Source organism: Phoca vitulina, unplaced genomic scaffold (genome assembly GCF_004348235.1).
Source record: "Phoca vitulina isolate PV1807 unplaced genomic scaffold, GSC_HSeal_1.0 scaffold36, whole genome shotgun sequence".
In the NCBI taxonomy this organism is placed as follows: Eukaryota; Metazoa; Chordata; class Mammalia; order Carnivora; family Phocidae; genus Phoca; species Phoca vitulina.
This window is the reverse complement of record NW_022589739.1, coordinates 13,626,086-13,647,744: the sequence shown is the minus strand read 5'-3', so window position 1 is coordinate 13,647,744 and position 21,659 is coordinate 13,626,086. Positions and strand designations below refer to the sequence as shown.

The 21,659-nt window shown below is 47.5% G+C and overlaps 1 protein-coding gene across 3 annotated transcripts in view; it reads left to right on the top strand.

Moving 5' to 3' along the window:
* Window positions 1–21,419, top strand: part of FAM168A (family with sequence similarity 168 member A) — a 181,889-nt gene extending 160,470 nt beyond the window's left edge. For 2 of the 3 annotated variants that reach the window (XM_032427207.1, XM_032427206.1), the window contains 5 exons: window positions 4,736–4,861; window positions 11,731–11,873; window positions 13,385–13,559; window positions 14,871–15,001; window positions 15,689–21,419. In XM_032427207.1, coding sequence (XP_032283098.1) covers window positions 4,736–4,861; window positions 11,731–11,873; window positions 13,385–13,559; window positions 14,871–14,983 — 557 coding nt within the window. In that variant the 3' untranslated portion in view covers window positions 14,984–15,001; window positions 15,689–21,419. Of the gene's footprint in view, window positions 1–3,859; window positions 3,872–4,735; window positions 4,862–11,730; window positions 11,874–13,384; window positions 13,560–14,870; window positions 15,002–15,688 lie in introns of all 3 variants that reach the window. The other variant, XM_032427205.1, reaches the window with a different exon arrangement.
* The last annotated feature ends 240 nt before the right edge of the window (window positions 21,420–21,659 follow it).

Below are 21,659 nucleotides of genomic sequence, written 5' to 3'. Positions count from 1 at the left end.
CCTAGGGCAGCAATGAAGGATCATGGCACTAAAAGGCGTCTTTCCCCTTCCTCACCTCCGGCGTCCCGTCTGACCTAGGTCAGAAACTTTCATCCTAACCTGATTGCTGAATTCAAACAATCCAGTGAACAAAATTCTTCAGCCTGTATGGCTCCTCTCTTGGCTTTGTGGCAGCCCCTGTGGAGGAGTACCTGGATTACGCCTATAAGAACCCGAAAAAACAGTCTGCCCCAGGATCAGATTTTCCATCTCCATTGGCAGTCTGACATGTTTGAAGACCTGGTTGACTTTAGATACAATCTGTTCCCTTAGCCCGGATCTTGAGCTCTGGCTCATTTTCAGGGCATTTTCCTGGATGGTGAGAGGTGAGGGCCAAGTGTGCTAAATAAGTGAGGTCCCATGGGCAGTGTGGACTCCAGGCCCAAGGCACCACGGGAACTTCTGGGCACCTGTGAGGGTCCCAGCAGTGTAACTGGACTAGGTCCTTTTTGTCACAGACAGTAAGGGACCATGGGAGGGATTTGCCACTTCCACTACCCTCACCTGGGCTGCTCAGGACAATGTTTTCATTAAAATCTCTGCACACTTTCTCAACTTTTAACCTTGAGTTATTTGGATGTTGAATATTGAATTTGTGTGTGGCGCATCTTTCAGGAGATGAGCTGTGAAAATTTCTCCTTGCTGCTGCTGTGGGCTGTGTGATCTTGGGCAATTTGCTAACGTCTCCAGACCGTAGGTAGTGTTTTATTCCAGATGATCTCTTAGGTCCCTTTAAATGTTAACAGCCTATCCTCTTATGTATTATTTTAATTTTTGCTAGTCACAGACCTGTTTCTCATTTTTTGTTTGCCTCAGGATATATGAACTTGGACAGAAGACTCCATAAAAAGTGAGAGAAGCTCTCATGCTTCCTTACCCCTCTAGTTATAGCATCTGAAATAGAAATACTAAAAAGTATGTGTGGAGCTCTTCTCTTCACAAAATGTTTTGTGCCAGACCCTACACTGGCCCTTTAAAGATAAAGACCATAAGACAAGGTCCCTATTCTAAAGGAGCTCACAGTTTAGTCAGGGAGACACACAAGCCCCAGCAAGGGGCTTCTAAGAATCACAGAAATTGGGATAGCGAACCATATGGGATATATGTAGGGACTGTGGTCAAAGGGTGGGAAAAGAAAAGACTTCATAGTAGAGGCAAGTTCATGATTGGTGGATTAATAAATTTTTACCAGGTAGCATTTGGGGAAAGACATACCAGGAAGAGTGAACAATGTAAGCAAAAATATAGAGATGTGACTGTGACACTCCTTGGCATAATCTGGGAATGATAAAGTTTGTGTGGCTGTAGTGTAGGGTTGGAAAGTGAGAACAATGAGAGTCTAGAGAGATCACAGGGCTAGATCATGAGGGGCTTTGAATGCCGTACAAGAAGTTCAGCCTTAGCCTGTAGGCAGTGGAGAACCATCGAATGTTTTTAAGATTTTGTGATTAAGTCTGGGTCTTAGAAATATCTCTTGATTGCAGTTTGGAGATTGGAGTTGGCAGGTTTAAAAACAGAATGATGAAGAAGCTGTTGCTGTAGATCAGTTAAGAGATGATGAGAACTTAAATTAGAGCTGTCCATAACTATGGGGATGGAAGATGAGCAGATGCCAAAATTAGAAACTCTAAGACTGGATGACACTTCACTTTTGATCCTCACATGAACAGTATGAAGCAGTCAGGGAGAGAGTATTACTGCTGTGTTATGAGACAACAGAACTGAAGCTTAGGAAGGTTAGGTGACTTGCCCAAGATCCCCCAGCTAATAAGTGGCACAGCCCAGGTTAGAACTCAGATTTCTTGACTTACTGCATTATTCAGGATGATGGTCCCTTGCTGCCTCTCCTCCTTGTAAGTGTGCTTAACAGATTGTTCCAAGTGTCAGAGGGCGAGAGGGCCTCGTATCCCAGGAAGTGAACAACCCAGCACCTGGATGTGGGCAGCATGCTGTGACTGGGCCATGGCCCTTCACTGCCAAGGGTTCTCTCTGTCTCTGTCTCTCTCTCCTTTGTGAATTGAGGAATAACACATAAACAGTAGTACATAAAGTGTACTAGTCTCAAATGTACAGCTCAGTAATATTTGATATATGTATACACTTGTATTTAACTACCACCCAGTTCAAAATATAGAACATTTCTAAAAGTTGGTACCTTCCATGGTACCCAAGAGCAGGCATGCCTGCCAGAGCAGCCTCCTCTCTTACTATGCCTCCAAAGTTTCTGTTGGATTGTCTTCCCCACAACTGAGCTCTGAATTGCTACCACCAACAGAATGGATTACTTTAGAATTGTACATGGAAGACGAAGATCATATGGTACAACCAACCAATGAGGAAGTCAGGTTGACAGCTAATATTTGTTGGTTTTCCTGGTCTTCATATTTGTCCAATTATTTAAATTATTAAGTATTAAAATATAGAGAGAAATGGAGAAAATACTAGTATTTGTTTTCTTTTTCAGTGAAACCAGAAGAAAATATGCACGTCTTCAAGAACATACGTAGTTTAGTTCACTCACTTAGATAAGACATAATCAAAGGCACAGTCGCACTTGCTTCTTTCCTGGTTAATCGGGAATGTTATTTTATTGTGTGTAATGCTGTCTTGTTCACTCTCTGGTTGGCGTGTGGCTGTGTTGCATCCCCAGCTGGCCCATGAATACCTTGTGTGCAGTGACCATGACCCACGTGTGTTCCTGTCCACCGTGGCACTCCCCTCAGTGCTGAGTGCAGTGTAGGCTTCAGTTACTCTTTGGTTAATTTTGATTTACTTTGTCATGCAGTCCTTCAGACTAATGTCAGACTTTTGGCTTATGATGAAAATTATGGTAAAGTATGCACCACTTGGGGAAAAAACTGTACTGGAACAGGACACCCAAATTCTCTGTGGCTAAATTCAGGCCTCCTGCTTCCTTATGGAGTCCCTATGGGGTCTTGAGGACATGTGACTTCTCAGAACTACATGTTTTACTTTTTAGGGAGTTGTTTTGAGTGACCAGGCCTTCCCAGGCACATTGAGTGGCAGGTTCTAAATTTGGAGACATCTTGATAAGCGGTTTCAATACTAATTGGATCCTTTATTAATCCCAACTCCCCTCCCCCATGCCGGGGAAAGGAAACCTTAAGATAATTGTTTAAAACTGACTGCCCTCCTCCAGGTTGTCCGTCCGCAGAGCCATGTCTTGATATCCAGCAAAGGCTTTGGACTCTGCATGGAATTCTGCTGGATCTCCATTTCTTCTGCCAGAATTCTCCTTTTAGTGTCACTTTCCTGCCCATGATTTCCTTCTCATTTCTCGGCATCTGCTGTATATATTGCGGGCCATTAATGCAAGTGCGGTGTCAGCCCAGAGCAGCTACACCTCTAGCCTTAGTTCGGCAGAACAACGGAGTCCTTGACCTCCTCCTCTGGCCCCAGTACTTCCGTGACAGTACTTCCCCAGTACTGCCTGTTACCCGGTTGGGCAGAGGGGTTATGGGATCTCTCTGGGGGTGCACTGCCCTTGCCTTGGTGGAATGAGGGTGTATAGGCATACTTCTCGTGCCACCCTGCTTTACCTTAGCCCCTTGTTAAGACATTTCAAGTGTATACGACTGTTGCCAGTGTAGCCCCCCATCCTGCTAATGTTCTTTAAGACCCCTCATGTTCAAGATCTTATCTGAGTACAAAAGATACTATTAAAATTATTCTTCCTACTCTAAGAAATTTGGGTCAAAAATGGTTTCTCCTCTAGGAGAAAGTATATCAAGAGAAATCTCTAAGAAGTTAGGCATTTTCCCCCCCTTTGAAACCCTCTTTCCTCTCTCCTTTCCCACAGGATACCATGAAGGTAAGTTTTTTGAGTCATTCCCCACTTCTAGATCCATATGAAGCATCATCCTTCAAATTTCTCAAGCTGAGCTTCAGGTCAGCCTGGGAAGTCTCTGAAGATTTCTTTCAAACTGGGCCGCATCTCTATTTTACACCTGTCCCAAGTTTGACGTAGAGTTTCTTATTGGCCCAGCAGATCCTCTCTAATTCATGAGGGGACATCTCACGTGGGCACCAGCAGCACCTCCCCAGGAGGTATAAAGGTGTGTAAGAGGTTCATCTGTCTGGCCTTAGCTGGGTGCACAGGAGGAGGAGTGGGAAGTGCCCCACTGGACAGCCTGTGCCTTCTGAACTGCCAAAGCTCAGTCCCTTCAGAAGAGATGACAGTCCAGCAACGTTCGTATCGCGTGGTAACTCTTTTGAGGTCTCTCTTTGAGAACAACTTATTAAATACCGCCCCCAGGTGAGATTTCAGGCATAAAAAATGAGTACTCAGTTGATCTGGCCCAGTACACAGTCAGAGGCTCCCAAGTTGCTACACATTAAGAAAGCGGCTAAGGAATATCCCAGAGCCTTAGGCCAGAATGTCAGGCAGCAGGAGGTGGGATTCATAAGCATCTTCATGGTTTTTGGTAGTGGGTAGAAAATCCTGGCTCTCTTAGGGTAAGCTCAGATTTCCTTGGTTTCAGATCATTCGGAAGCTCACTTCAGCACTCCTCCCAACCCACTCACCCATCTCAGAAAGGCTGAACCATCCTGTGTGTCTGAACAGGGCCCCTTGGGTTATATGTTTCCATCCAGCACAAGACCCTTGCTTTGTGTCCGTGATTGTGGTGCCCACTTCTTATTTCTGCCTAATGCCATTCTTGTGTCTTCCCTTAAGCAACTCTGCTGATGAAACAGGCCTGGCCACAGAACTCGTCTTCCTGTGGTACTGAAGGCACCTTCCACCTCCCAGTGGACACCGGGACCGAGAACCGAACTTACCAAGCATCCTCTGCAGCTTTCAGTAAATACAGCCTGTCTCCTCCTTTCCTTGTGCCCCTTGGTTGGGACTGATTTGTCTCTTAGGAAGAAAGGAAAGGGAACTTTTACAACTGACATTATAAGACACTGTTTTTTTTTTTTAATTTTATTATGTTATGTTAATCACCATACATTACATCATTAGTTTTGATATAGTGTTCCATGATTCATTGTTTGCGTATAACACCCCGTGCTCCATTCAATATGTGCCCTCTTTAATACCCATCACCAGGTTAACCCATCCCCCTACCCCCCCTCCCCTCTAGAATCCCCAGCTTGTTTCTCAGAGTCCATAGTCTGACGTGGTTCGTATAAGACACTGTTTTAAGAGGTTCTCCTACTCACACAAAAAATTGACCTTCCTCATCCAGAAAAGGTCATCCTCTTTGATCATGTACCCAGCTTTGGGGAGACACAAAGCAGTGAGGGAGGGGGGAGGAAGTATGCACCTGGCCAGCAAGTGTGATTAGGAAGAGCTGGTACTGCATTTCAAAGGAAAGAACAGAGGGCACCTTTGAAGGCCAGCGGACCCTGGGACAGCGAAGACTCCTCCAGCTAGCACAGGGTTTCTCAGCCTTGCCACTATGGACATCTGGACCAGATAATGCTTTGTTGTGGGGGGCCAACTTGTGCATTGTAGGATGCTTAGCAGAATCCCTGGCCTCAGCTCCCTGGATGCCAGCAAACCCTCATTATGGCAAATAAAAATATCTCTAAACATTTCTAAAGATCTCCTGGGGAGGCAGAACTGCCCTCCACATGAGAAACACTCCCCTAGCGGAAGCTACACCGTGAGAGCAAGGTGTGTACATGGAGTCCTCAGGGAAGACAGAAACCATCTGTCCAGTCAGATTGCTTACATTCATCTTGAGGTTCAGTGGGGTGACTAATGGTTTCACCTTCACACCTGATTTTTAATACAAGAACGCTCCCCTGGGTAAAATGAGGACCGGTGTTTAGAAATTACTGAGTGCCACTTGGACTCCATAAGAAGACTTTGTGCCTTGTTGGAGCTGTCCAAAAGAGGAGTGGCTGGCTTTGGATGGAGGGGGGTGCTTATTTCTTAAATTGTACCAGCAGGGGCTTGACATACCCTTGGAGGGAGGCTGCAGACTAAGCCTGATAGTCTGTGGTTCAGTAAATTATTACTCTATTAAATAGATTAGAAGAAAATGCTGCATTTTTTTCTTTTCTTTAAAATACCCATGTTATTTTCTCTTTAGTTACATTGCCCCTAGATGTTAACATCAACTTACATTTAAACAACATAACTCTCACCTGTTAGAGGATTTGCTTTCATAATCACCCTCTCATTTAATCTACACTAGAGTCCTATTATTATGGTGGATTTTCATTCAAGTTTGAAAGCTGAGGCTCAGGAAAGTAATGTGTCCAGTGCCATCCAAGTAGCAAGCAGCACAACTAAATGATGATATCACTCAGGTTAAGTTTCAGGTTAAATTTACTGACCTTTTTCATGAGATTAATTTTATTTGTTCAGAGAGGGATGGCAGTAGTAGGGCGTTTTTCCAGGTACCTCAGGTGGAATTGAATGAACATATAGGTAAACAGGCTTATACATACATATTTTCTCTTAAATCCACACATGTGGTCATAGATGTAGACACACCTACTCTAGTGGAACAGAAAGAGGCCTGGAACGGAAACCAAAAGAGTTGGATTCTAGACGTGGTTCTGTGTAACCTTGGATAATTTATGTCCATGGTTTGGACCTAGGTTTTTCCAACTGTAAAAGGAAGAGGCAGAATTAGGTCATCTTTAAGTTTCTCTCTAGCTTTTAGACTCCTGATTCTGTCACCTTGAGGCTGTGGACACAGTACCCCCCACCCCAGCAGCGACCTCCTTTCTAGCTGCCTTGCCCATGTTGACCGACTGGCCTTCACTCCCGTAGCCCCAGGGCACTCATCCCCACCACAGGCCACCCCTTCTACGGTGAGAATGTCTGAATAATAGAAGGCTTTGCCTTCCCATGTGCGGAAATCTTCCTGAAGCCCCATTGAAATGTCCAGCAGCTCCTCCCACTGTCCTCTCACAGGCTGTAACATTTCCTGGAAAGGACCAGAATGCACTCGTTCTCCTTTAAGCAAGTCCTGTGTGAACCTGTGCAATTGGAAAATAGAAGTGGGCTTGACTGACCCTCCCCCATCCACCAGGGTTCCCCCCAGCACACAGATTTTGTGGCTTCTAATGCCACAGAAAATTCAGGGTACTTTGACAGATGCAGTTTTACTAACACTTGCTTAAGCCTGTTTGTAATTAGGTCTCCCTCCTACTTATTCCACACTCTCTTGTTCAGCTACCAACAAGGAGACTTGGGGGGGTCAAGGCAAGAGTCAGACATAGAGCTTTGCTCAGACATATAAATCTGATGGTCAATAAACCGATTAGTCTGAAAGGCATCCTTGATGTGAGGATCAATGCCTTTAAGGTGGTAGGGGCTCTCCAACTGAAAAAGATTTATGATAGTGCAGAAAGATTGAAGGGAGGGCTGAAATGGTTTTATCTCACTAATGTACACACTTTATTTATTATCCTATTTGATGGAGCCTAAAATTATAGTTAGGAACCTGAGAGAAAGAATGGGGCCTCATAAAGCCTCTTTTATAAGGCAGAGCAGGGACTTCTAGTGATCTAATTCCTTTTTTTTTTTTTTCTTCCCTGTCATGATACTGCCTTTAGTAAAATAAGGACACAAAGGCCAACATGTCAAATGTCCAAGATTGGACTGCAGAGACCTATAACTCAGAAAGAAGCCCTGCCCAGGGCATGGTAAACCCTAAACTCTGAGTCCGGCTCTCCACTGATTTGCTGTGCAGTTTTGGGAAGGTCGCTGTTCCCATCTCAGCTCCACGTTCTTCATTTGACACGTAGAGAGTTGAATGCAAGTCTCTAATGTCCTTAAGGCATAGCATTCCCAAGTCCTAATTCTGTAACCTTCAGACTTAGGTAGAAATCCATTCACAAGTGCCAGGTCTCCAGTGAGGGAGCTGAGTCTGAGTTCATGTGAGCAAAATCAGTGAGTTTTTTTTTTTGCATCCAGCCTAACAGCTTCTTTTACTTAAATGCAGAGTAATAAATCCTAAAATTTTGTGTTACCCAAGGTAGCCCAGGCTCCAGCCCCAGGGAAATTTCTAATCCTCAGTTGTATGGACAGGACCACCAAATCAGTTATAGAAAGTCCTCTGCAATGATTTTCTCATGAAAGTTTCACTGAAATACTCAGACTTAGAACACCAGCACTAGAATGGTCTGCTGATATTGTCAAGTCCAAATGAGGGTATTCCTTGAGAGAAGAATTGACCTGACTCACGGACAGAGCCCAGGCTGGGGGCCCAGGCAGTTTCTGCAGCCTCCTGAGCCAGATGGAGACCTTGAGAACCATTGTAGTTGGAGGAAGGAGCACTGAATCCTGAGTCCTGGGCGAGCAGTTGTGCTCTCTCAGCCATCTATTCGTCATCTCATCTGTGAAATGTTTGTGTTGGGCTTAATGATCTCTAAGGTCTCCTTTAGTTCTGCAATTCTACTTCTCCCTTCTCAAACTGTCCGGACAAATGAGCAGGGCCTTCTTCTGCAGCATTGTCTTTTTGCCAGCCAAGGGCATTTTGGCTGCTGATTTGTATTCTGAGTATGTGTGTATCTCATTTTGTAACATGAAGAAAGGGAAACATTCTCCAACAAAGATATTCTTAGATGTGGAAACCAAATTCTCCTGCAGACTCTTGGAGCTTTTTTATTTTCCTCAGAGAGGGAACCTCAACACTTTGTAAGATGGTTGTCCTTGTGGCATAGAGGGGTAGTGCAGGCTTCCCCTGGGGATAAGAACTCCAGAGCACATTCTTGGGGAGCATAAGGGAAAGATGCCAGCATCGTTGACTTGTTAATTTTAAAGAATTATAAAGTCATGGTGTTTTAAACCATACAGTTTTAGAATCGTAGAATCCTGGAGTCTGTGTTCCAGTTTGGATTGCACCATGGAAGTCATAGCTTAACCTCTCTACTGTAGTCTTGCAGACCAGTCTCTGCTTGCACATCCCCAGGACAGGAAGCTTACTATTTCTCTACACAGTGAGAGAAAAGAGTAATTGCTCACTTTCATGAAGTGCTTTTAATGTGTCAGGAGCTATTCTAAGGGCTTTGCAATTATTAATGTGTTATCAGAGTAATGCTATGAAGTAGGTACTGTTGTTATCCCCATTTTACAGATGATGAGGCTGCTGTAGTCTGTAGCTATTAAATAGCAGGGCTGGGGTTCAGACCCAGGCAGTCAGTCGGGCTCCAGACTACTCATAACAATTACACTGTGCTGTGTAACTTTCAGAGCAAGCTTCTTAGGATTCAGGGGTGTCCTGCCCTTCTGCATAGAAAAGAGATGCTCTCCACTCTAGCAGGACTCCTCATACCTTATTTTATTCCTCAAATCAGGAGTCAGCAAGCTTTCCCTAGAGAGGGCCAAATAATAAGTTCTGTAGGTTTCTCGGGCCATATGGTCTCTGTCATAACTACCATTGTAGCAGGAAAGCAGCCATAGTTGATAAGTAAATGAATGGGCATGGCCATGTTACAGTAAAACGTTACTTCCCAAAATAAGCTGCGATTACAAAAAAAATTAGAGTTTGTATGTTTTATTTATTTGTTTGTTTACTTTTAGTAATCTGTACACCCCGTGTGAGGCTCAGACCCACGACCCTGAGATCCAGAGTCACATGCTCTTCCAGCCGCGCCAGCCAGGCCTCCCTGTAGTTTGTGTGCTTTAAATGTTAATAGCATGAATAAAAGTTTTGGTAACAAATAAATTTGGAAATAGTCTCCTGCATATCCCTGTCTTGGAGATTCATAGTTCATCCTGTCATTTAAAACTTCTCAGGGTCATGGAATAAAAAACAAACTATTCATCTCTATTCTACATTGCTGCTACTCTTCTTTTTGTTTCTGTTTTTTTTAAACGATTACAATCCTTCAGAATTACATAGTCCATTGTACAGGTTTGGGACATGCCCATTTTGAGAGCCCCCTTTGTTTTACAGACAAATCGTGCCCCCAAGGTGAAGGAGCCCTCAGATGGCTCCTTTTAGATGTCACAAACCTAGACTTCCTGTCTTCCCCTACAGTATCTGCTTCACCTGCTCTAACCACGTCTCATATTAGCACCACAGACTAGAAACTTGGAGGAATCTGCCCCATACTTCTCTCAGCTGACTCGTTTCCAGTTCTTCACAATGCTACCTTCTCATGCATGTATTCTTTCCACTCCATCCTCATTGCTACTTATTTCCCAAGCATATTTGACCATAAAACCAGTTTCCCATGGAACAAACTGGTTCTGAAAGGGGGAAGAGTAAGTGGCATGATTCCAGGGAATAGGACAGGACACCTTTTGGTGGTACCTTTTGTGACGATCAAATAGCAGCTCTCCTGTCCTACTGAACCTCATCAGGGGCAGGGGGATGCCAAGTCAGTGCTGTGGACTGAGAAAGATTTGTGACCTTATGGCAGCTTGCTTTTACTTAGGGTTAAGGTAAAGAGACTCAGGATCTTTAGAAAAATGGGATTTTAGTTCAGGAAGAGATCTTCATTCTTAGCCTTCTGTTTTAACAGAATAGGAAACTAAGGCCCAGAGACTCGGCAGTAGTCACCGCAAATTGGAAGAAAGCCTAAACTGAAGCCTAGATCTGTTCTCTTCCAATAAAGCACCCCTCTCCACTCTGCCCCCCAGCCCCTTATTGCAGAATCAGCACCATGTTGCTGACAAAGTCCTTGGTGAGCATCCCGTAGGTAAAAGAGCTGAGTTGAGGCCTGGAGAAGCTCAGTCAGACTGAGCCGGAATGAGAAGCACAGCGAAGAAATTCCAGCAACACCACATTGGAGAGCAGAAGCCAAGGTTTCCTGGCACTGGCACTTCAACTCAGAAAGAAGTTGTTTCTGAAAACATTTGCCCTTTCTGAGCCCTTTGTATAGAGTAAGAGAGTTGGGGGTCACTTGATGATCACTTGGTTTCCATAGAATCATTTCATTTTGTGTTCTAGAAGTACATAGTCTTGTTCCTGAGTGATTTATGTTTCAAGTTTTTCCTGCAGACATAGGATCTGACTCTATTTTCCAGAAGATTCAAAGGCAGCACAGTTTGATTGAATGGCTGATTGTGAACTCCCTGGGGCCGGGTTCCAGGTTGATGTGAATTTTTGTGAGCCCTGACTTCAGGCCTTCAGGCCACAGCGGTCCTTCCCTGAGCCCCAGGAGTGGAGGAGAGTCTGGCTCTGTGGAGCAGTTCTTCAGCATCTGAGGAGATGAGGGTCTCTGAATGGTGTTTTCTGTGGGCTTTTGGCCTTAAAATTTGTCAGGGGAACATGGTAGAGAGAAGCCCAAAAAGAGAGATACAAGGAGAAAAAGAGAGAGTCGGGGGGAAAACAGAACCAGCAGCGGAAGACGCGCTGGGCCGCTGAGGGAGGAGACAGGAAGCAGGAAGACGGCGCGCCGTAGAGAGTGAGCAGGCACACGTGCCCGTCCCCCGGTACACGGAACCCCAGACTGTCCGAGCTGCAGGGTCCCTTAAGAGATCATCGGGTTACAGCCTCTTATTTTATAGATCATACCCCTGAGAACCAGAGATAAAAGATGCCAGAATCACTTACGCAGCCCTGTGCACCAGGACTGAGGGAGCTGCCTCTGGGCCAGGGCTCTCTGGGTGGAGCCCTGTTCTCTGTCTGTTCTCATCTGTGTTTCCAGCCTGGAATCAGCCCCTCCTCGTCTGGGGAGTCGTGCCTGGGACCTGCTGCCTTCCAACAGTGCTGTGCTGTCAACTAATTGGAAGTCTCTCTTATTGCCTTGGTACAGGATATACTGCGGGGACACCATACAAGGTCCCGCCGACCCAGAGTAATACTGCTCCGCCCCCCTACTCCCCTTCGCCCAACCCCTATCAGACGGCCATGTATCCGATCAGAAGTGCCTACCCCCAGCAGAATCTGTATGCCCAGGTAGGTGCGCGTGGAAGCCTGGGCCCACCTCTGCTGCAGGCGAAGGAGCCACCGCCCTAGGTGGGGTGGGGTTGGGTGAGAAGGAGAGGGAGGGCAAGTTCTGGCTCTGGCCGGTTGTCACTGTTGTATCATGGAAACAATAGCCCGGGGTCCACACACTCCCTCTCCCCATCTCAGCTCCTGGAAGGGTGATGCATGAAGTCATTTAGATTAACAGAGCCTAGAATTAGCAAGAGTCCCTGGAGATCATCTAGCTCAATTCCTTTTTATACAGGTGGGGAAGCTGAGACCCAGAGAGGAGAGTGACTTGTCCAAGGTCACACAGGGAGCTATTGGTTGAGTCAGGATGAGACGCAATGTGTCTAGGCTTCTCCCTAACCCCCACATCTACCCTTCCTTGATAAAGTCCTTGAGCTAAATGGAGGAGGTAAGGGCTCAGGCTCTGTTACCAGTTCACTGTGTGATCTTGGGTAAGTTATTCTCTCTCTCTGTGCCTTAGCGTCCCCATCTGGGCTCCTTCAGCTAGGGAATGTATGTACTCTGAGGGGATGGCTATGACAGGGACTGTATGAGGCTCCAGCATGCACATGGCACATTTTTCTGGGGTGACAATTCTATGTGAGGTTTAAGTAGTGAGGAGAACACTTTGATTTAAAAAACAGCTACACTGTAGGTTAGAATGTGAAACTTTTAAAAGATAAAACAATAGGCTTGAGATGGATTTTTCTTGTTTGTGGTAAGCTGCTTTGCACTATGTTCTCAGACCTCTGGGATTATAAACCCATATTCTGAGGCTCCTGTCAGTAGTTAGTATGGGCATTTGAGAAGCTCTGGATTAAGATGATCCAGGGGCCTGTGTCTGTTCCCCACAAAGGTCAGCAGGCCTGTGGGCTGTGGCAGCAGGAAGCAACCATGCGATCTAGGCAGTGGGAAGTCACCTTAGACCTCTGTCTCCATTCTCACCTCTTTGCCTAAGAGAAATAGTAAGAGACATCAGAGGAAATGCTGTGCATTTGTGACAGTTTCCAGTAGGTGAGATGGCAGTACTACACTAACGTGACCGTCGCACTCGTGATGCTTCATGTGCATGCACACAGTGGTCTGGGTGCACCAGCCGCATTCATAGCTTTCCTTCACTGACCATGGTCCCTGCCTTTACATTTTAGGCAGCTTGCAGAAGCACACTGCAATAAGATACAAACATTTTAAAATGTTAAAATCAGGGCTGTTACCCCATTAGATCATCATAGCAGCCCCAGGAACAAGGCAGGATAGGGTTGGAGCCTTATTTTTCATGCCACAAGCTGAACCCGATACTGAACTGTCCACAGTCATGTAGTAAGACAGACGCAGAGTCCCCACTGGGGCCCAGACCTTGAGTCCCTGGGCCCGTGCTCCTCTGAGCCCATCCCACAGGGTCTGGGAGGAACAGGCTCCCCTCCCTTCTCCTCTCTCCATATCCTACCCTGCGTCTCCAAGAGCCCGTATGACCTCAGCCTTTGTTCACGCAGGGAGCCTACTACACACAGCCGGTGTATGCTGCCCAGCCCCACGTCATCCACCACACCACGGTTGTCCAGCCCAACAGCATTCCCTCTGCCATCTACCCGGCGCCTGTTGCTGCCCCCAGGACCAATGGGGTGGCCATGGGCATGGTGGCCGGCACCACCATGGCAATGTCAGCAGGTGAGGGCAGCATCTGTGTCAGTGTCTGTCCCCCTTCTCCAGAAACTCATGACAGGCTGGAGAATACCGTCGTGGAATCGAGTGTAGCATAGCATGAGAAATTCTGTGCTGGGGGGTTCTGGGAACCCTGTCCACAGGCATGAGGAAGATTTCACCAAGAAGGACATATTGAGCTAGCTCTTAAAGGGGGAACAGAAGCTAACCAGAGGGATGAAAGAGGGAAGAGCAGTCCAGGTGGAAAGAACATGAGCATGGCACGTTCACAGAATGGAAATGGTCCAAGGCCCTTAGAAAATAGGCGCATGGAGTTGGAAGGGTGGCTGGAGCAGTCAGCAAGGCTAAAGTGGAGAGGTCCAAATACCTTTAGGTAACGGGGAACTAGCAAAGGGGTTTAAGCAGAGGAGAGATGGGTTCGGTTTAAACATTCTCTGGCTGCAGGGCAGAGGCATGGTTAGACAGGAGAGGCTGGAAGCAGGTCGATCAGTGGGGAGGCTGTAGTTTAGAGGAAGGACGATGGTACTAGGACTCTGGATCTCGAAAGGAGGGCGTGAGGCAATGTTATTTAGCAGGCAGGAGCTCCAGACCCTGTCCAGTAATTAATTTTAAGGCATGGAGGACCCCTTCTCCATTTCTGGCTTATTCTAAAAATCATACCAGAGCCCTGTCCATCTGGAATCTTGAGGATTGGGGTGGAGACACCACAGGAATAGCAGGGAAGGGAAGTCTCTGGATGCGCTGACATTCAAAAGAAGAGCATGAGATGGCAAGAGGGCTACGAATAACCTTTAGAACACCCAGCTTTTACAGAATCATTTGAGGGAAGAGAGTACAAGGGGTCTAGTGGGTGGGAGGCAGGAGTTAGGATTTTATTCTAATGTAAGGGGTTGTCGAGGCCTCATTCCCCAGATCAGGTCAGTAAGCTCTCGGTGATCTGCTTGGTGGCAGCCTTGTTCTGGTCCTGGGGACCAGTTACTGATGGATCAGAGCCTTGCCTTTAGGAACAGCCGGGCTAGGGATAAGTACAACCATATAGACCAACAGTTTCTACTTGGTAGAATAGGAGGAGCATACAAAGAAGAGTAAAAGGAAGCCACTGAAGATGAGTGAGTGACTCTGTCCTGGAGCATCAGCAAAACTTTCCCTAAGGAGATGAAGCCTGGCAAGGTGGGAGGGGTGGGCAGTTCATGAGCAGGTGGGGAGGTGGGGGGCCCAGGTTGAGGAGCAGCTGTGTGAAAGGCCATGGCTTCATCCTCTTCATCCCAGTGCCCTGGGACGGCCTCATTGGGTTTACTCTTCTCTCTGGATGCTCAGGTACCCTGCTGACTGCACCCCAGCACACCGCGATCGGGGCACACCCTGTCTCCATGCCAACATACAGGGCCCAAGGGACCCCCGCGTACAGCTATGTCCCCCCGCACTGGTAAAGCCTGCAGCCCATCCAAGTGAGTGGGGCCCGGGCTGGGAGAGGTAGGACGCTGGCCGGATACCAGGACTGCCCCTAGCAAAGCCCCGGCCTGGTCTGCAGCACAGGTATCTGCAGGGCCGGTGACCGTCACCAGCTGCTTTCCTGCTCCGAGTTCAGTAATAGCACTCTTAAGGACAGCTGTGACTTTACATATATTCTACGTACTTTACATGTGTTATCTCATAATCCTTATTATGGTAGCTCTGTGAAATGAGGATTATTAGCTCTATTTTACAGATAAATACAAAGTTCAACATCACTTAACCAGTAGGACTCCAGTCCTCTAGTACTGAATTCTGTGCTCTTCACCTACAATCTTCAGCCTTCCTTTAACTCTGGGCCTCATTCTTCAAATGAAGTCTTACTTTAATCAGATGGAGACTTCGGGCCACTGCCCCCCCCCCCCCCCAGCTCCCAAGGCAGAGCCAGTGAACCGCAGGGCTCCAGGGATGTCACTGTTGAATTCTCTGCCTTCCCTTCTGATCTCCCCTGACCTCCACCTCCTCCAGGAGCTCTTGGCACTGGATGGGAGGCAGGCAGCTCCACCAGGAAGGCCCAGAGGGCTCCTTGTAGGGCTCGCACGGGAGGGGAGGGGATCTGGTGGCTTCCTGAAATGGCCTCAGGAATATCATTGTCACTAATGACTCTCCCCTTCCTTCCTCAGGTCTGGAGTCACACATTGTATGCAACTACTCAAGTCTTACACAGGTGCTGGAGCAGTCCCCTAGCAGCACCACCTCTGTTTGCAAGAAGAGACAACGGAAGTGCAAGGGTCACTTTATGCATCTTTAACGGTTTTGGTTTTTATTTTTGGTTTTTGTAAAAGCTGCTTTTTCTAATCTCCTGCCTCTCCCCACTGTCCCCTTCTTAGCCGCTACCCTTCCAGCTCTGTCCCCTCCTTCTGACCAGGCACATCCTCTCTGCTCTTCCTCCCTTCCCCAAGCATCTGGTCTCTGGGGACCCCAGTCTAGTGGCAGGCAGAGAGGGGGGTTTATTGCAATGGTTCAGCTGAAGATGTGATTTCCTTTGAAGAGCATAACACATGTGGCCCTCGGGTCCAGGGTAGAAACTCAGAGCTGTCGAGCAAGTTACATCTCTGGGGGATTGTTTCTTTATTTTTCCTAAGCAAGACTGGTTGGGGACATGACCATGTCCTGACACAAAGGAAAGTCTTCTGAGAACCATTGCAACAGACCAAGAACAGAACCACCTGATTAGGTAGGAGTGTTCATAGCAGCTTAATACCCCAGGTGAGAACCTGCGAAAACCAGATTCTTTCCTTGGGAGAACTTGAGGGAGGGTGGGGAGGAGGGAGGGCACTGTGGGAAGGAAGAGGGGAGAGAGGTGCTTGCCTGCTGGCTTTGGTTTGTAAGGTCTCTGGCCAAATTGTCTGGGCCTGGACCCTCTGATTTGCACAGTGTTGTTAACTGACCTGGCACTTCCTCAAAAGGTAATTTCGACCTCAGACCTGCCAAGCAGCTGCAGGGTGATGGTATCCCAGCCTCCCAAAGCCTTGGAAGGCCAGGTGCCCTATGTAATCCAGACCTTGGCCCCTGAGCCCAGTGGACCCACTCTCATAAGATGCTTCCTCTTGATTAGAGTGGGAACCTATGGCATTTCTCTCCCTTCCCTCTGCCTTTCCCAGTGCCAGGGCTCACCAGTCTGTCCATGGGGCTCTTGGTTACCTTGTGCCATTCACGGCCAAAGTGAAGGAACCACATTCCAGGTGGGTGCTGGCAGCTCTGAAGGTCAGGATAGTGAAGGAAAAGCAATAGCAATAAACATTTCATAGACTCATGGAACTGAAGGGACCTTAGCAATCATCTCATCCATTCCCCTGTTTGATTGATGAGGAAGCTGAGGCCCAGAGAAGACAAAAGGACTTCCCTAGATCTAGCAGTAAATTAGCATTAAATGCAGCCTTCCTACCTAAGGGCATGTTATCCACAAAAATTTACCTAGGGTTGGATTAGCTTGGTTTTGTAAAAATTAAGTCAGCAGCACCCACACCTGGTGAACTCTGGAACAGTCTCTGGGCTTTGGTTTCTGCTCTTTTCCTCCATGGCTTCCAAAGGAGGGGGTTGAAGACTGGGCAGAGGTCACATGGGGGCAGATGGCAGGAACAGAAATTGCAAATGAGGAAATAGCATTTGGAAATTCTGTGAAGACATCTGGAACTTTCATTTTATACCGGACTCCAGCCCTAGAAGGAGCAAGTGGGCTGGCTGAAAAGGAGAATCTATGCTTTTAGGACAGTAGCCCCTCATCCTGAGAAGAGAGGAGGACAAGGATGAGGCCCAGGAGGCAGGGGCTCTCATGGGAGAAGAGGAACCCCTGAGTCAGGAACCGTGGCTAGTCTCAGCCAGGAGCCCACTGTCCCAGCACTGTCCCCTGCACCCAGCTTCTGGCTGGGCCAGCAGCCCCTCTAGGGGTAAGGGGTGCAGGAACATTTTACTGTACAAAATGGGATCATCGATAACATTTGGGACTTTTAAATAACCCTTTTGATTTTAAATTCACGCATACTTGGATACACCCCTACCCCTACCTCCCACGTCTCCCTTAAAGGAGGAAAAAATCAGGAAACTTGAGCCAGAAGGACCTCAGAGGCTGTCTGGCCATTCCCAGGAGGGCAGAGCCCATCAGCGTCCAACTGAGAGCCAGGAGTTGGGGGACCCACCTTCTTGGCCTTCCGGGGAACTGCAGGACCAGTAAGGAGAACCCTAACTATTCTAAATGGTCTGTTCTAGGGTGCTGATGGGGTTTCTTTTTAAAACAACAGTTTTCCAGTGTTAATCCATTTTTTGCAAATACCTCCTCCTACTCTCTGGTTTTGTAAGGGTGGGTGAAGGTTGTTCTAGATTATGTCATATGTGTTTGGAAAATGCCAAAATAATACTAATGATAATAGGAAACCTTTGCATTTGTCAGGTGCTCCATAGATTCAGAGCGCTTCCTAGCCTTTAATTTACTGGCCCTGAGAGAGAGGCAGGGTCAGAGTTCTTGCACCCATCGAACAAATGAGGAAACTGGTTCTAGAAGGAAAGGGAACTTGCCAATGTGAGCGGAATGCTAGTATCTTAATAGGCTTCTCTGAACCTTGCTGCCTCTAGGGGCTGGGTAGAACCACAGAGAGGAGGGGAAAAGGAGGAGACCTAGGAATGACCTTGTTACTTTTGTTCTTTCTATACCAGTAAGTAAAAACTAACATCTAGTACCTCACAGTTCACAAAGCAGTTTCACATCTACTCATCTGGCTTAACCCTGTGAAATAGAGTATTCCTCCCATTTGATCCATGAGGACTCGGTGACTTGGGAAGGCAAAGGGACTTGCTCATCAGTGGCAAAGTCACCTGAATCCCGGTTTGTCCACTTTCCCTCCAGTCTGACTCCACACACAGGCTTGTGGACTGAAGCTTCTATGCTCTGCACCCCCTCTTTGCCCTAGTATGTAATTCCAGATCCTAGTATGTAATTCCATTCCAAGGCAAAAACAAGGTGCAGAAAGGCTATGGTCTGGAAGAGCCCAAGTCCAGCACCCCTTTTTCAGTATATGTGGTGGAGCCCCAGTTCTTCTGGCCTCCCCCTCTTGCTTTGACGGAGGTCCACAAGCCTAGCCAAGCTTGCGGAGTCATCGCAAAGGGAACAAGTCCAGGAGAGCAGGGGCAGTAGTGTGCCTTGGGCAGAAGGAACATTCCCAGTAGGATCATAGGCGTCTCCTGGGCGGCATTCAAAGATACTGGATGGCCCAGTGGTAAAGCTGGACAGAAGGTCAGCTGGAAGGGCCCGGTCACTGTAGGAAGGCCAGCAAGCCAGAGAGGACGAGGGGTGTGCCCACAGGACATCGTGAGCCACAAAGCTGGCACCAGCATGCAAACGCCTCTCCGCTCCACTGCCTCCCCGCCCCCCCCCCCCAAGTACCACAAGCTTGGTGGCCAGGGTTAGGGGCACAGGTGGTTCCAGACAATAGCCCTCTTGGCTTCCCCAGCTTCTCCTTGACTCCCTCTCCTCAGTAGCCTAGGGCCCAGGAATCTGGTTCTGGAGTGCCCCCAAGTCGTCAGAACATAACCTTTTTGCCACTTTTTGAAAAAACATCTTTTCCTGAGATAGGACAATTGCTACAGCCCCTCTCTTGGCAGTAACCCCAAAGTGTACATCCCCTTAGCTAAATACTGAACAAGGCCACCTACACCTATCCACAGTTTTTTTAATGTACAAAGTACTTGGACACTGATTGCCAAATCCTCACTTTATAGATGGGAAAAACTAAGTCTCTCAAAGGCTTAGGAGACTTGGGGCACCTGGCTGGCTTGGTCGGTAAAGCATATGACTCTTGATCTCGGGGTCATGAGTTCAAGCCCTATGTTGGGCCTAGAGCTTACTTAAAAAAAAAAAAAAAAAAGGCTTAAGAGACTTGACAAAAGTCATACAGTTAAGAGAAAGAGCCCAGATGTGAACTCTTCAAATCCTCTGCTCTCAGTTGGCATCTGTCACCTGCTGGGTCTCCAGTGGCAGGCATGAAGAAGGGGTGAGCTATCTGTCTGCCCCAAACAGAGGAAGACTCCCAAGAGACTGGGTAGCTCAGTCCTCCCAGCTGAGATTTTTATAACGGGTGGGCCCTGGGGACCCTGGCAGCACCAGGAGGATGAGAATTGGCAACAAAAGACCTAACTTGAACAAAACACTTTGGGGTCGTGATGCCTAGGACTGAAGCCACATTCAAGGGCAGCCCCAGGTATCTGTCCATTGAAAGACCCATGGCCCTGGAAAGCCTGCCCACTGTCCGCACCCAGTGAGTCGGCACTCCCAGGGGACCTGGTGTAGCCCTGAATGGCCAAAAGCACATCTGACTTCGATGCCTGGGCTTGCTTTTCCCATGGATGAGAACCAGGACCAAAGAGTTCTGGCTGTATCCCAGCTCTTACCCCTGGCCACCCAAATTGTTCCAAGTTTGAGGTTTACCGTCCCAGAGAGCTCGGGGGGGCTCCTTTGGAGGGTTTGCTTTGTTCTGAGTGGCATTCAGAAATGAATCACATGGAGCATAAAAATAGGGCAGGCCCCTTGGTCGCCAAGCCTGGAGCCCTGCATATCAGAATTCTTGGCTCTGCTCCATGGCCAGAGAAGGAAGGCCTGGAGGGCATGGGTCTTGGTCTTTGTGTGGTCTTAGTTATAGCACTCTGGCTGGATTAATCACTTAGATGTCACCGTGGCATTCCTCCGTTGCAGTTGAGTGAAGACACATGGAAGCTCTGCTTGTCCATCCTGTATTCTACCACATCGCTACAGTATGCGGTCCCATCTGCTTGCCGAGCTTCAGAGAGGGGCAGGTCAGGCAGCGGAGTGGGCAGGTAGGAGATGGGCTCCCAGCAGGTGCATAGCCCCAGGGGAAGCCAGGCCCCACCCAACAGCAGGATCACAGCAGAGGAAACCCAGCCAGGCTAACCATCGAATTCCATAACGGAGCCTCCGAGATCAGGCTCCCATGGGCATGCCAGGTTGACTACAGTCCTTTACCTGTGTTCCCCTCACCTAGAAAACTTGTTTCTGAAGTTACGTATTACATGGTTCCAGGGCCCAGCCTTCAAAATTCCTGCCTGGCAGGCCAGCTTCAACATTCCATAGCCAACCTTGCCTGAGCCAGACTTGGGCCCCATTCCCTCAGTTTCTCCAATGGTGGTTCTCTATCTCGCATGCTGTTGAGTCCAGCCCAGTGGCCAAGTGAGGAACACAGGGGTTGGGACTGGCCGCCACAAAGCCAGAAAGGGAAACTAGAGCTCTTGTTTCCCGCGGCTGCATCCATAGCCCCTGGGCATTCATGTTGTGGTGGTGGGGCCCTGTACCCATCCCAGCTCCTAGTAAAGTGGGTACTCTCTTTCCTGAAGAGAACAGATATTAACAGCTTTGCAGATAAGTACCAGTCCATAGGAGTCAGATGGGTGAAATCCTCTTTGGGCCAGACCCCAGCAAGACCAGCAGCTCGAGGCTCTAGCCTTCCTCCTCATGCCTGTGAGTCAGGGAAAGAGTGGGAATGCCCACAGACCGCCTTCTCGGGTCAGCCAGATCATGTGGATCTGTGAGGAGACTCCAGCTCCTCCTTACCCAAGGGGAGGTAAGGCCAGGCCTCTAGCAACTTGGAAGTTGTCTATCATGACCTTTAAAGGCCCAAGGGTCTGTCCCCATCTCCTGACTAAAAGGCATTGCATCCCTATTTCATATCACATGACAGAGAAACCTGTTCTTGTGGCATGTAACATCCCTGTAAGAGCATTGTACATGATTTTGTATTTTTTAATTAATTTTAATCTACAGGTTGGAATCTAATTTTTAAATTTTATTGGAACTCACATTTTAAAAAAGAAAAACATTTAAAATAATAATAATAAACCTTTGACCGGTGTCTTCCAAGTAGTTTGATCAAAGAACTTATAAGTGTTTTCAAAACACAGCCTGAAGTGTAAAGATTGGAAAGTCCCATGGCCTCGCCTTGTGTGTATGAAGTGTAAATCTGGTTTTGTTTTGTTGTTTTGGATTCTTTTGGGTTTTTGTTTCATTTTATTTTGAAGATCAGATAGTGATCACTCTGAAAGATTGAAGCCAAGAATTTGTAACTATGATATTTACTGTAAGCTGTAGAA